Source organism: Ammospiza nelsoni, chromosome 17 (genome assembly GCF_027579445.1).
Source record: "Ammospiza nelsoni isolate bAmmNel1 chromosome 17, bAmmNel1.pri, whole genome shotgun sequence".
Classification (NCBI taxonomy): domain Eukaryota; kingdom Metazoa; phylum Chordata; class Aves; order Passeriformes; family Passerellidae; genus Ammospiza; species Ammospiza nelsoni.
The window spans coordinates 1,226,634-1,241,590 of record NC_080649.1 but is presented as its reverse complement, the minus strand read 5'-3'; the positions used below and the strand labels follow the sequence as shown (position 1 = coordinate 1,241,590).

Sequence of the window (14,957 nt, the reverse complement as noted above, 5' to 3'; positions counted from 1 at the left end):
GATCCTAATTCTTGTGATTATTGTGGCACACCAGGAGAGGAGCTTGGTGGAGTTCCAGCAAATCCCACTGCGGGCAGGAGCAGGGCTGGAGCTGCTGGGACACCCCAGGGACACCCTGCCCTGCCAGCCTGCAGGAGCCACCAGGACCCAGGGTGATGGTACCAGCCTGGCCTCGGCCTCTAGAGTAGCTCTGTGTGTGTCTGTGTCCCCCTCTTCCTCATCCTCTCCTGGAAGACCCGGTGTTCACACTGGCACTGGTGTGGAATTTTTTATTTTATTTTTTATTTATTTTATTTTTTATTTTATTTTTTTATTTTTTATTTTTTAATTTCATTTTATTTTTTATTTTATTTTTATTTTTTATTTTAATTTTTATTTTAATTATTTTATTTAATTTTATTATTTTATTTTATTTTTATTTTATTATTTTATTTTTTATTTTTTATTTATTTTTTATTTTAAATTTATTTTATTTTAAATTTATTTTATTTTATTATTTTATTTTTTATTTTATTTTTTATTTTTGATTTTATTTTTGTTTAGGAATAAACCCCTATTTTTTATTTTATTTTTATTAGGAATAAAGCCCCAAACCGTGGCTTTCAAAGCATTTTAGCCCTTTGTGGGGCAGAGGGGCTGAGGACAGTCGTGGCACCTGGCCACCAGTGTGGAGAGCCAGACCCTGGGTGTGGAGAGACCCTGGGTGCTCCTGCAGCTTTCTGGGCTGGCTCTGAAATGTCCATTTTATTTATTCCCGTCCCTGCCCAGGGTCAGGCTGGGCTGGTGTGAAGGTGCAGGTTGGTTTTTCCTTTGGGACAGTGGTGACACAGGGCTGTGGGGAGCAGGGACATCCCTGTGCTGGGCTGGCTCACAGTGGCACAGGAGGGTTCCTGGCACTGGGGTTTGTTGCTATAGGATCCAAAAGAAAATCAGTGTACGCTGCTGCTTTTGAGGTGAAGGAAAAGGGGAGTTTATTTTCTGACTTTAGCATTTATAGTTTTCTAAAAGTGACAGCGGATTGGAGGGTGACAATGACACCTCTCCAATGACACTGGTCCGACTAACAGTTTATCAACTTTCTCTTCTTCTATAAAGGAATGCAAAACAGTGAGTTATTTACAGAAAGTGTGTGAGAAAATTCTCTACACTTCAACATCAGAAGGCTGAGAAAATCTTAAAAATCCTTAAAATCTTGAAAGGGTGAGAGGTGTTGAGCTGGGAAGGGTTTTTGTAGGGCCAGGTGGATTTGGTTGGGTAACCAAAGCTTGGGGGCTGCTCTGCTGCCCCTCAAACCCAGGAGGGGAATTTGGCTCCTTTTGGGAGTGGATTCTGCTTTCCTGGAGGCTGCCACGTGCTAATTAATGATGTGGAACCCCTCGTTAATCAGGGCTGGTGACATTTGTGCAGGGGTGGCACAGAGCCAGGGCTGGGGCACCCAGGGGAGCCCCTGAGGGACCCCGGTTCCCATCAGCAGCGCTGAGAACTCCAAGGGGAAATCAAAAATCAGATGCTGCAAAGAGTTGCCGTGAGATTGTGAGAGCTGGCAACACCCAATCGGGTTTTTTGAATTTTTTTTCTGGAAGCGTTTCATTGTTATTTAATGTCTTGTTTGTGCTTTTTTAAATGGAGCGGCTTGAGCTGAGCTTCCGAAAGGTTTTCCTTGGAAAATGCAGCAGCTCCAGGGCTGGGTGTGAGTGCAGATCGCCATGCAGGGAGGATTTACCTGATTTACCTGCACAGACACCCCTGGGCATGGCACAGACAGGGATGGAGTGGGCCCTGCTTCAGGCACTCACTGGAAGGGCCTGGATTCCTGGAGAAAAATTCAAAAAATCTTCATTTTGCAGGGCTTTTTTTTTTGCAAAATCTTCATTTTGCAGGGTTTTTTTGGCAAGATCTTCATTTTGCAGGACTTTTTTTTTTTTGCGAAATCTTCATTTTGCAGGGCTTTTTTTTGGGCTAAATCTTCATTTTGCAGGGTTTTTTTGGGCAAAATCTTCATTTTGCATTTTTTTTGGCAAAATCTTCATTTTGCAGGATTTTTTTTTTTTTTTTGCAAAATCTTTATTTTGCAGAGTGGTTTTTTTTTTTTTTTTTGCAAAATCCTCGTTTTGCAGGGGGGTTTTTTTTGGCATAATCTTAATTTTGCAGGGGTTTTTTTGGTTGGTTTTTTTTTTTTTTTTTGTTTGGTTTGGGGTTTTTTGGGTTTTTTGTTTTTTTTTTTTTTTTTTTTTTTTTTGTTTGTTTGTTTGTTTTTGGCGTGTGGGCAATTTTTGGCTTTCTGAGACCAAGAAAACCCGGAGTCGAATTCAGTTTCTCTGCAGCTTGTGTCTGTAACTGGACCCCTTGCAGCACTGGCTGTGAGAGGGGCGCAGCCTCCCCCAGAGCCCCTCTCAGGCAGGACCCTGCGAAGCCCCCATGATAACCACACACCTCTTCCACAAAAACTCGGGTTTCACAGAGGCCAAATGCCCCGGGAAATGGGGAAATATGGAAATACCTCCCCAGAACACAGCCAGGGAAAGGAACACAAAAGGAAAATAAAGAGAGGAGCTGGCAGGAGAGGCTGTTCCAGAGCTGGGGGTGTGAGCAGGGGCTCAGCCCCTAATCCCAGAGAGGGGCTTTGCAGAGCTCAGCTCCAAAAGCTGTTTGCTCCAGCAGCCAAGGATTGCGTTAGCTGGGAGGTTTAAGAGCCCAGCAAAGCCCTGGATCATCTCTGCGGGTGGATAAGCAGTTTTCCCTGAGGATTTCTGCCCAGAACAGATGCTGAATTGGGATTATTTTTTTTTATATGTGTGTATTTAAAAATAAACGTCTTGGGTTCGTTCCAGTTAAGGGCCTTAAATTGAAGATTTTGCAGTGGGAGCAGCACAAGCCCACGCAGGACGTGGCACAAAGCAGCAGCTCCCAGCCTGGGGATCCTGCAGTGGAGCTGTTCCCTCCCTCTGGGGTTGGTTTAGTGAGTAATTTGATTTCACTGCTGATCCCTGGAGGAGGAGGAGGAGGGACTGACCCTGCCAGGGTGTCCCCAAGGGATCCCCACGCTGGGACAGCACCTCCAGCCCAGATTTTGGGGTGATTCTCAGTGATTTCTCTGTGTTTTCACACTGCTGCCGGAGCTCTGACCCTGCAGGGATGGAGCAGGAGGAAAATGGCATTAAAAGGTCCTTTTTGGACCCGAATAGGTGATGCCAGGTGGGTTTTGGTGATGCCAGCTGCACTTTGGTGACCCCAGAGGCGCTGCCCTCGTCCTGCACACAGAGCCCCGTGTGTCCTTTAAGGTCACTGCAGTTGAATCATTTCCTGTTTTCCTCAGAGCCTGAGGAGCTCCAGGCAGGCTGGAAATGTTTGCAGATAGGGTGAACTGCCTGCTCTGGGGCCATGGGAAAAGTGCATCAGGGTTCAGGGTGCACGGGGAGGGGATGGGGCTGCAGGGCTGCCCTGGTGTGAGCAGGCACAGGAGGGCCTTGGAGCCCCATCCTGGCTGGGCTGTCACTGAGACAATCCTTATTCCCCTTTATGAACCCATCTGGGGGTGAGATGCCAACGCCACCAGCTGGTTTTTAGTGAAGAACTCATTTGGTGAAGGAATCTCTGTAAAATTCAGGAGCAGTTTTGAGTGTGCCCCCGTGCCTGTGATGGGCACTGCTGGTGGTGACCCTCGTGTCAGAGCAGTTTCTGAGGAATTTGGTGGGTAAGGTGCCCCTCCTGTGCCAGAGGAAGGACACAATCCTGAGTGATGGGATCTGGGGAATTCTGCTCAAACAGGGAGATTGGATTTGGACGACTCTCAGTGGTTCCTTCCCTCCTGAGCCATCCTGTGTGCACAGGCTGCTCATTTTGCATCCCTGATTCTCCCTGGATGCTGGGCTTGGGCTGGTCCACATCTGGAGCCCTGGTCCACATCTGGAGCCCTGATCCACATCTGGCTGCCCCTGGACCCCTGGCAATGTCCCAGGCCAGGTTGGACAGGGACCTGGGACAGTGGGAGGTGTCCCTGCCATGGCAGGGGACTGAACATGGTGATCTTTTCCACTCCTTCTGGAATTCTGTGCAAATTCCATCCCCAGCACAGGGATCCCTGGTAGATCCCTCTGTGTGACCCCACTCTGTTCTCCTCTGTAAAACCCCTCCTTGAGGGGGTGAAGGAGTTGGGAGGTTTGGAGTTTCATGGTGCCTTTCAGCCAAGGGAGGAAGGAGGAGGAAATTGCTGCCTGGATTTTTAATTTGGAGGGAAAGGCTGGGAGAGATTTCCCTGGGAATGTGATCCCAGACCAATCCTCTCCGTGGGCAGGCAGGGAGCAGAGCTGCTCCTGCTGAGGAGGGTTAAAACTCATCCAGGGGGGAAGTTTTCCTTAAAGCCTGGGTGAAAATGAGCATGCTGGATCTCTGAGGTGCCTTTGGCAGGGATGTGGTGCCAGGAGCTGGAGCTGCTGGTGGGAATGTTGTGGGTCCTGAGGAGCTGCAGAAAACCAGGAGTTGTTTCTCCCTGACTGCCCTGAGGAGCCATAAAGCATTTTCCATGGCATGGGGAGAAGCACTGAGCTCCTCCTGTGCCCCTGTGCTGTTCATCCTGCCCAGCTCAGCCTTCCCCAGCTGCAGGGAGCTCTTGGATGTTGGGGTTCATCCCCTCCCAGCAAGGAGGGACTGGGATGGTGGCACCGGTGGGTGATGCTGGTGTCACCGAGACCAAGGGAGTGGCCCTGCCTTAAATACCTGACTGAGGTCAATCCCAGGTCTGGCCAAAGCACAGCTGGGCCTTGGTTCCTCCCTGCCCAGAGCCAGGGCTTGGCTGCTGCTGGGAGGGTCCCAGCCTATGGGTGGATGAATCTGAGCCACTCCTGCAGAAGGAAATGCATTTTTTGTTTTGTTTTCGTTTTTCTGGAGTGCTTTTGGACAATTGGGTTTCGAAAATAGACTCAATGAGAGGAAATCCATTTGTTAAGCTGTCCCCAGGCTGAGGACGGGGGGCAGATACGGCGCTTCCTCGGGGCTCTATTTACGGTCACATCTGCCTGGAGCCACCCCAAATCCATCCATTAACCCCTGTGCCCTGTCTCCCCTACCCTGTCCTCCATGAAGCAGGACCTGAACGGGCAGAAGGAGCTGTGCCCACGCCTGTGCCACCTGAAGAAAGGCCCCAATGGCTACGGCTTCAACCTGCACAGCGAGAAGTCGCGGCCGGGGCAGTTCATCCGCTCCGTGGATCCCGATTCCCCCGCGGCCAGGGCAGGGCTGCGGCCCCAGGACCGGCTGGTGGAGGTAACAGCGAGGGGGCAGCAGCAGGGTGGGACCCTGGGCGAGCTGGGACAGCCCCCAGCCCGTCACCTTCCCCAGCTGATCCCCCTGTCTTGCTCTGATTGGGGTGCCAGGGATGGCACGGCTCTGTGCTCGCTCCTCTCCTCCAAGTGGGAGCTCTGGGGAGGATTACAGAATAGAAATTTGGGGTTGTTCTTAGGCTGGAAAAGCCCTCCAAGACTGCTGAGTCCTGCCATCCCCCAGCTGTGTGTCCCCAAGGTGCTGTGCTGGCTCTGGCTGGCACAGGGAGGGTCGGGCAGGGGACAGTGGGCACAGGGCCAGGCTGGTGCTGCCCAGCTGAGCTGATGCCCTGCCAGGGAGTGCTTGGAAACATAGGGGAAGAGGCTTTGCAGAGATTTTAAGACACAAAATTATGGAAGATGGGGAAAAAGTGTTCTTGGAAGCATCTTGCTGGTTATCACGTGCTGGACAGCACTTCTTGCCAAGGCAGGGCTGGGAATTGCCCTCTCTTTGGCTTGTGTGTTGTGTTGTTCCTGGAGAAGGAGGTGCCCCCATCCACAGCTGCCTGTGTGGGCAGGCACAGCAGCCATCCCCCCTTTCCCCGTGGGAGCACATGGATATTCCCTGCTTGGGCTGAACCCCAAAACCACCCACAGGGACCTCACTGTGGCCTTCACAGCAGGAATGGGATTGGCACCCCTGCAAGAGTGTGAGCTGGGATAATCCTGCAGGCAGAGCTCTCTCCTGCTCTCCAGCCCCATGAGGAATTACTGCCCAGGCAGTGGGAGCTGTGCCTGTCCCCAGCAGCTGAAAGTTTAATGCTGGGACAGCGTGGGGCCGGGCACGGGTGGCACTCCGGGCTGGTGTCACATCCAGGGGTCCCGTTATTTATTGATGGGCTTGGCCCGGGGCCTGGCACACACAAAGCAGCTCGGGGTGAGCTCAGAAACCCGATCCCCTCCCTGCCTGCTCTTTGGGGCTGGGATAAATATTTGATGCCCCCAGCTCTGTGCCAGGGTGGGGGAGAGCAGCCCTGGCATGGATTGGGGTGAGCTGGAGTGGCAGGACAGGGATGGAGCAGGGCTGTGAGCTGGCAGCTGAGGCTGGCAGCGCCTGGCATGAGGGGCAGAGCCTGGAAGGGGTTGGAAGGGGTTTATTCTCACCCCAGCCTTGCAGCTGTGCCCTGGGGAGCAGGGGAGCCTGGTTCCCTGCAGAGGGGACCCCAAGTGTGGAGCCCAGGCTCTGCTCGTCCCTTTGGATGAGGAGCAGCTCTGGGTCATGCCGAGGCTGTCGGGCCCTTCCCGGTGGGACAAAGGGTGATTCATTCACCGAACAATGTCCTGAGTCACCATTGTCCCCTCCTGCAGGAACAATCAGGATCGGGTTCCCTGGAGGTCCTGGCTCTCACGCAGGGCAGGGCAGGGCAGGGCAGGGCAGGGCAGGGAGGGATGAATCCCTGCCCCAGGCACAGGGACTCGCCCATCAGGGGCACAGAAATCTCAGGTTTTTCCTCCAGAGCGCTGGAGGGTGGCACAGTGATGCCCCAGGACACGGGGGTGCCCCCAGCCCCCTGTGCCCACGGGGAGATTTGGGGCACATCCAAGGGAAAGGCTGGGCTTGGCAGCGCCAGAGGGGGCAGGCAGAGGGTTTTGGGGGCAGCCTGGGGTCTCTGGTTGCACACGGATGTGTTTGGGATGCAGCCAGAGGTGTGAGGTAACACAGAGGATGCTCTGGGGGGGTTTAGGAGAGGGAGAAGGGAAAAGCCTGTAGCCTCCCTGTCATCCCCACAGGAGGAGAGAAAGGAAAATGCCACAATGCCAGCAGGAGTAAAGAAAGGAATCCTTAGGGAAGGAGGGTTCTGGGAGGCAGGAGCAGCCCTGTGGGCCGGGTTTGGGCTGTGATGCCGTCCCTGCGCAGGTGAACGGGATAAACGTGGAGGGGCTGCGGCACTCGGAGGTGGTGTCCCACATCAAGGCCAGGGACAGCGAGGCCAGGCTGCTCGTGGTGGACCCCGAGACAGACGAGTACTTCAAGAAGCTGGGGGTGACCCCCACGGAGGAGCACAGCAAAGGTGAGACCTTCCCTTCCCTTGCCAGGGTGACTCACGGTGGGATCCCAGATCCCAGCACAGTCACATTTCCCTCCTGCCTCATCCCTCAGTGGTTTCCTGAGAACCACCCAGCTATTTATAAACTCTGAGAATACACCCTCCCCCTGCCAAAAAACACTCTGTGGCTTTTACACGGTGAATAATTAACTCTGGAACTCCGAGGCACTGAGGTGTGCTGGGCTTTGGGGTACTGGAGCGCGGGTACTTGCATGGATGTACCCAGCAAAAACTAACAGTAAGGGTAGGACTAAGTCTTTTGTCCTTGGGTGTGTGGACATCTTCAGTGTCATGATTTTTATCAGCTATGAGAACGTAAAATTTGGTGGGTTGATTATTGATCATCATCGCTGGGGGGACCCTTCAAAGCCAGGTTGGACAGGGCAGGGCTGTTCCAGTGCAAGGTGTCCCTGGGTGAGCTTTAAGCTCCCTTCCAACCCCAAGCACTCCACGATTCTGTGATTCTGTTGCTCTTTGCTCCAGTGAATGAGCCCAGGGGCACTGGAGAGTCCCTGTGCAGAGGGAAGGGCTCCACGCCGGCTGAGCAGGGCATGGCTGGGGCAGGAATCGTTCTCCTGGCTGGGGCAGGAATCGTTCTCCTGGCTGGGGCAGGAATCGTTCTCCTGGCTGCAGAAACCTGGCAGGGAAAGCTGCTCATCCCCTGCCCAGCCTGGCCGTGCCCTGCTCAATGCCCAGCTCTGTTTCCCAGTACAGCTGCTCCTTATCTGAGCCCCGGGATGCTCAATGGGCAGATTTGTCCCCAGAAATGGGTCAGGCACTGCTGGGGAGCCACAGGGTGTCAGATGCTGCAGGAGGAGCAGGACTGGCTGCTGGCACTGCCACAAAGGAGCCCTTGTTCCAGCAGGGCACAGGGGAGGGAGCCTGGGGGCTCCAGCATTCACAGGGAGCAGAGTTTGGCACCTGCCAGGTAACAAAGGGCTCTGGGAAATTCTGCTGTTTGCAGGGTGAGAGGAAATAATAATATATAATACATAATACATAATATATTATATATTATATATTATATATTATATATTATATATTATATATTATATATTATATATTATATATTATATATTATATATTATATTATTATTAACATTATTATTATTATTATCCTCTTGAACTGAGCTGCTTTGACCTCACACTGACACTTCCCAAGCCCTGCAGCTCACCCTGAGCACCTCAGCCTTTAACCAAATGAGAGGCTTTTAGATGAAGCATTTCTAGATGTGGCTAATTTGGTTTTGAAGTCCAATCCCACTTTTCTATTCCTTGTCATCTGAAGCTTTTTATTTAAATAATTTAAAATTTAGCTACTTATGATACCAGAGACATAAACAGCTGTGTGAGCTGACTCTTCTGATGCTCATTGCTCAGAGCTTATCCTGCTCTAAACACGAGTCCAGCATTCACTGCAATAAAATATTTAAGGATCCCAAAGCCACACAGAGGTTTTTGCACCAGCACACTCTCAAAAATCACAATTTAGGTTTATTTTTCTGCTTTGCCCCAGAAATTCCTGCAGTCTGCAGCGATGCAGCCCCCAGTCAGTCCCTAGGGAAAGCATCCATGCTTGACATGATTCAGTTATTAATCCTGTCCCAATTAACACATCTGTTAGTCTGGGACAGAGACACGGTAATGCCTGGGGCAGTGACTTGATCGTGGTGACTGGCAGCTTAAATGCATGAAATCGCCATTGTGTGGGCTATTGTTAGAGTAAATCATTGGAAGTGAGCAAAAAAAAAAAAAAAAAAAAAAAAATTAAATTCCAGAGTGCCTGGAGAGGGGATTGTGTGGCAGACACTGCTGTGGCAGCACCATCATGGGGATTTTGATGAAGGTTTTTGAGCTGGCTTTTAAGATTTTTGAATAAAGAATTTATGAAAAAAAAAAAACTAACGGTAAAAAAAGAGAAAAGGGCAGGATGGTGGCTCTATAAGGAGGTTACTTTTTCCTCCTCCTGGCAGGTGTTTTGATCAAAAGGGTGAAGTGGAGTGAATTCAGGGGATGTGGTTGTAGAAGGGCGCGGGAGGGGGGAAAGGCTTCTGTGTGGGCTGGGGAACAGCCCAGAGTGCAGGGACAGGGTGAGCTGGTGGCTGGGCAGGCAGGAAGGGGTGGGTGGGTGCCAGGTGCTGCTGCTCGGGGGGCTCACTGTGTGCTCTGTGTGTTTGCTGTGCCCAGGTGTGCCACCCCAGCCCATGACAAACGGATCTGCACAGACCCAGGTGAGTCCTCACCTGCCCCAGAGAGGGCAGGAGGGATCAGGGGCTGTCCCTGCTGATGCTCAGGTCCCCAGGGCTCGTTTAGCTCAGCCTTACTGCTGCCTGCTTTTAATTGCTGCCTGCTTTTAATTACTGCCCACTGCAGCTTCAATTCAGGGGTTGAACCGGGCCAGTTCCAGCCCCATTTAGTCCCAGGGGGAGAGGAGGAGGTGCAGTGTGCCAGTTCTGCTGGGGCTGGGGGGTTCCGTGGGGTTCCAGGGGCTGCCCTGTGTGCAGGGACCCCTCAGCAGCTCCATCCCATCCCCTCCCCTCCCCGGGGGTTTATTGTGTCCAGCTCTGCCTGGCTCACACCACACTGACATTTTCCTTTCCTCCAGCTGAACGGGGGATCCACATCTTCATCTCACAGCGACCTGCAGAGCCCTGGGAAGGAATCCGAGGTAAGAACCCCAAACCAGCACCTCCTGTCCCCTGCACACCTCGTGTCCCCTCCATCCCGCCCCACTGGGCTGTGCAGTGATGAGGTTCCAGTTTATCTCCCAGATTTGGGTTCATTGTACCCACCCAGGCTTTCCTCTCATCCCTCGCACTGGGGGGCTCCCTGGCAGCTCCTTGGGCACTGATTCCTGCTTGGATAGTTTGGGAGGTGAAGGGATGTCTGCAGGATTTGGGGTCTCAGCTAATTACACTGATGAGCCACAGCAAAGCTGGGAACCCATAAGGAACACAGCTGTGAGGCTCAAGAGCTGCTAGCAGGACAAAAGGCAGAATTGGCTTTATTTAATATTTTTAATTTATAATTTTTTTTTAGTTTGGAGCACAGAGAATTTATCACAGTGTTTAAATGAAGGGAGGAGTTGTTTTTGCTGCCAGGCTGGGCTGAAGGGGTTTCTGTGGTGTGGCTCAGCACTGGAAAGGGGCAAAACTTGTTGGGCAAGGTGAAGTGGCAACCAAAAGTCAACACAAGGCGTAGATTGGCATTCTCAGGCGTTAATAATTCAGCAGGTTTTTTTCCTGTTAAAATAAGAAGTGAGGATTTGCAGAGTGCTCAGAAATTTGTCTTCAGCACAATGTTCTGCTATAAATAGAGCAGAGCGTCCCTCCAGGTGCCCAGCAGCAATGTGCCAGCCCCAGGTGCTCAGGTGGCCTCTGAGCACCCAGAGCCTCTCGGGCAGCAGCTGTGCCAGGCGCCTGCAATCTGCCCCTGTCCCTGTGAATAATGCATGGCCTGCTGCAGTGCTGTGTCCTGGGAGACCCAGGCTGTGTCCTGTGCTCTGGGGAGCCTGTGTGTGTCCCCTGAGCCACCCTGGCTGTCACCGTGCTCACAGGGCTCTGAGCATTGGGGAAGAGATGAGGATCTGACCCCGTGTTTCAGAAGGCTGATTTATTATTTTATGATATATATTACATCAAAACTATACTAAAAGAATAGAAGATTTCATCAGAAGGCTGGCTAAGCTAAGAATAGAAAAGGAAGGAATGATAACACAGGCTTGTGGCTTGGCTCTCTGTCCAAGCCAGCTGACTGTGATTGGCCATTAATTAGAAACAACCCACATGAGACCAATCCCAGATGCACCTGTTGCATTCCACAGCAGCAGATAACCATTGTTTGCATTTTGTTCCTGAGGCCTCTCAGCTGCTCAGGAGGAGAAATCCTAAGGAGAGGATTTTCCATAAAAGATGTCTGCGACACCTCGGGCTGCTGCAGGGTCACTGCAGCCCCAGTCAGGGTCCCTGGGGTGGAGAGGGTGGAAAATGGGCTGTGCTGGTGCCCTCCTGCCATGGGGACACCCTGGGGCTGCTCAGGGCTGTCCTGGCTGTCCCTGGGGCTTTCCTGGGCTCGGTTTGGTTGGTTCAGCCCAGCAAGGCTGGCTCTGTTATTCAGAGAAAGTGAACCCCAGAAATATTCTTGGGAAGGTGTGCCTTGCTTTTGTCTGTGAGGAGAAATGTGGGGCTGCAGGTGTGGGGCACGGCTGGGGGGTTTGCAGTCCCAGGGATGCCCTGAGGGGCCGTGGGCACTGTGGCATGGGGCACAGCTGGGGGGTTTGCAGCCTTGGTGGTGCCCCGAGGGGCTGTGGGCACTGCAGTGCTGTGCCATGGGGTGATCCTGGGGGTTTGCAGCCTCAGTGGTGCCCCGAGGGGCCCTGGGCACTGCAGTGCCATGGCATGGGGCACAGCTGGTGATCCTGGGGGTTCCCAGCCTCTCTGGTGCCCCGAGGGGCCCTGGGCACTGCAGTGCCATGGCATGGGGCACAGCTGGTGATCCTGGGGGTTCCCAGCCTCCCTGGTGCCCCGAGGGGCCCTGGGCACAGCAGTGCCTGGCCGTGCTGGCAGCTGTGTCCCTTCCAGGACGGTGACACGGACAAGAAGGACCCGTTTGAGGAGAGTGGGCTGAGCCTGAGCCCCACAGCGGCCGAGGCCAAGGAGAAGGTGAGGGCCAAGCGAGTGAAGAAGCGAGCGCCGCAGATGGACTGGAACAAGAAACGGGAGATTTTCAGCAATTTCTGAGCCCTCCCTCCCGCCCAGCTCGGACCTTTCTGAGGTGCCTACACCTGTCCTTCGGTGTCCACGTGAGATGCTTTGTGCTCTGCTCTTCACTGGTTGCTTTTACAAGGCGTATTTTAAAGCCCTTTTTATTTTTATTTTTTATTATTATTATTGTTATTATTATTATTATTATTATTATTATTGTTACTCACCAGCGATTCTCATAAGAAAAATGTGACCAAAGCTCCTTTTCTTGCTTGCTCTGAGCCTGGCTCCGGCTGCCTGCCGTCCCTGTTCTATGAGAAAGGACTGGAAGAATTTTAACTCTTCTTTCTTACCTGCAGCATTTAGGCTTCTGTTACTTCTTTTTTTTGCTTTTTACGTGGGGTGTTTTGGCTTTGTGGGTGTCCCAGGCTGAGCCCCGTGGGATGCTCAGTGCCCCTGTGGAAGCATCTCATGGCTCCTGGTGGGGGTGCCAGGAACCCCCTCCCCAGCTCCCCAGCATCAGCTGCTCCCACCATGGGAAAATGGACTGTGGCTGGAAAGTGCTCGTTGGCTTTGCTGTTGAAGCAAAAATATTTGTTTTGTTGGGTTTTTTTTTTGTTGTTTTTTAATGAAGTCCATGTGTTTCCAGTTAGTTTAGGAGCCTCCCCCTCAGCAGCAGCTCCTGCCCAGGCAGTAAAAGCCCATTAAAAGCCCATTTTCATCCCAAGCATCTCTGCAGAGGGGAGAGGGTTTAAAAGCAAGCCCCAAACCCTGAGAGCACAGCTCTCCCCAGCTGCAGCCGTGGATGTGGCAGGAGAAGGAGGAGCAGCAGGGCCAGCCCTGCCCCACGGAGCACCAAGATGAGAACCACGAGATGCTACAAACCCCTCTGGACAGGCCTGGCAGTGGGGCTGAGCCCACATCTGCTGCCAGGAGGGAGCCCAGAGATGCAGCTGGGTTGGTGTCCCCAGCCTGGCAGTGTCACCGTGGGAAGGACACCCTCCAAAGGGATCCTCCACAGGACACCCTCCAAAGGAATCCTCCACAGGACACCCTCCAGAGCCCGGGGTGTCCCTGGGGCTGCAGGTGGAGCAGGCTCTGCAGTGATGGCGTGGGCAGCACCCCTGGCCTCCTCCAAACCCACTCTGGCCATTCAGAGTGTATCTAAAGCACTACAGATGAGTCCTTTGATCTCTTTATTGTTCCCTCTGGGTGTGTGGGTGAAGGTGGCCCAGCTGAGCTGAGGGAGCAGAGCTGGGTTACAGGGCAGGGGCTGCCCCACTGCTCCCCTGCCCCTGCAGGACCCCAGCCCTGCTCTGGGGAGGGACTGGGGGCACAGAGCCCCTGTTCCCAGCTGGGGTCAGTGATCAGTGGGTGAGGGCTGAGCACAGAGCTGTGCCCTGCCTCCCTCAGCCCCTCTGGGATGGAGCCCCTGGCTGGGCAGGGTGCTGTGGGTGTGGGAATGGCTGTGCACGGATTTCCCAAGGAATCCCCAAATTGTGGAGCTAAAGGTGCCTTATGCCATGCTCTGCTGTCCTCAGCAGGGGCTGGGGCTCAGCGCAGGGTGTTGGGCTGCCCTGGGCAGCAGCTGGTGCCCCTGGCCTTGTGCTGCTGGCAGGAGAGCGTGGAGAGCCTCAGGGGTGAAGGAGATGAGTTCTCTGTATGAAAGTGATCTTTGAGGATTGTCGATGGGCTGAACAGGTTGCAAATAATGGCTTTGGAGAGGAGCTGGTGCAGGTTTGGCTGTGGGTGACGAGACAGGACATGGGGGTGATGGGGATGTGGAGAGGCTGCCTCCCCTTGGGGCTCTGCCATTAGCCAGACACCTCTTCCCCATCCCACTTCAAGCTACCTGCTCTCTTTTTGACCCCCCAAAATACTGTTTTCTCTGTCTGGGTGATGTTTGGAAGGAGCCCCTCTTTCCCATGCTGTGCCCACATTGCCAAACCCCGGCAGTGCCCGGGCTGTGCAGGGCAGAGCAGCCCCAGGACACCCTGGTGCCCATCAGAGAGCACAGACCTGGTGTCAACGCCCCATTCCTCAGCCCAGACTGCTGGACTTGAGGGGAGAAAGGAAAAAAAAAAAACCTTGTGTAGTGTTGAATGTAGATCAAAAGAAATCAGGCGTGCAAATCCGTGTTGGTAAGATTGCAAATCTTAATCTGTCAGTGCAAGGAAACTGCTCCTGGTTGAAGCATTACTGCATTCCTGACATCTTGTTGTAGCTCGGTAGTAATTATTCAGTTCCTGTACATTTAACTTGGAAAAGAAAAATCAATAAAGTCTAAGGCTGGCAGCAGCATTGCAAACCCATATGTACGCTGTAATGTCAGTAAATAAACTTGGTTTGCCATGTACCCAGCACTTATCTGCTCCTTCCTCAGCTGCTCAGGGAGCCCTGGGCGGAACTGCAGCCCTCCAGCACATTGTAAACTTTGCTTCCTCTTCGGAGAGGAGCTGGAATTACCCTTTGAAGCTCCACAATGAAGTCAGCACTGCCCTTTCTTTGAAGAACAAAACGCTGGGGTGGTGCTGTCCCTGCCAGCTCCTGGGGACACAGCCTGGCTCCCGTGGCTGTGTGACCCTCGTGGCACACACAGAGTGGCACTGCTGATGCTGTGCATCACCCAGAACCCAGGGATTGCTCATCCAGCAGGGATTCCTCTGCTCCTGGCTTGGGAAGGCTCCAGCTGCACCTTGGGATCACCAAGGCTGGAAGAGATCTCCAGGGTCAAGTCCAACCTGTGCCCCATTCCCTGCCTTGTCCCCATCCCTACCCTTGTCCCCATCCCTACCCTTGTCCCCATCCCCAGAGCTCTGAGTGCACATCCAGCTCTGGACACCTCCAGGGATGGGAGCTCCACCACCACCCTCCTGTGCAGCCCCTTC

General features: G+C 53.0%; 1 protein-coding gene across 3 annotated transcripts in view; it reads left to right on the top strand.

The window, feature by feature from the left end:
* NHERF2 (NHERF family PDZ scaffold protein 2) overlaps positions 1-14,425 on the top strand; it is a 33,193-nt gene extending 18,768 nt beyond the window's left edge. For 2 of the 3 annotated variants that reach the window (XM_059484802.1, XM_059484804.1), the window contains exons 3-7: positions 5,086-5,262; positions 7,177-7,330; positions 9,554-9,597; positions 9,972-10,034; positions 11,947-14,425. In XM_059484802.1, the coding sequence (XP_059340785.1) occupies positions 5,086-5,262; positions 7,177-7,330; positions 9,554-9,597; positions 9,972-10,034; positions 11,947-12,105 (597 nt within the window). In that variant the 3' untranslated portion in view covers positions 12,106-14,425. Of the gene's footprint in view, positions 1-5,082; positions 5,263-7,176; positions 7,331-9,553; positions 9,598-9,971; positions 10,035-11,946 lie in introns of all 3 variants that reach the window. The other variant, XM_059484803.1, reaches the window with a different exon arrangement.
* The last annotated feature ends 532 nt before the right edge of the window (positions 14,426-14,957 follow it).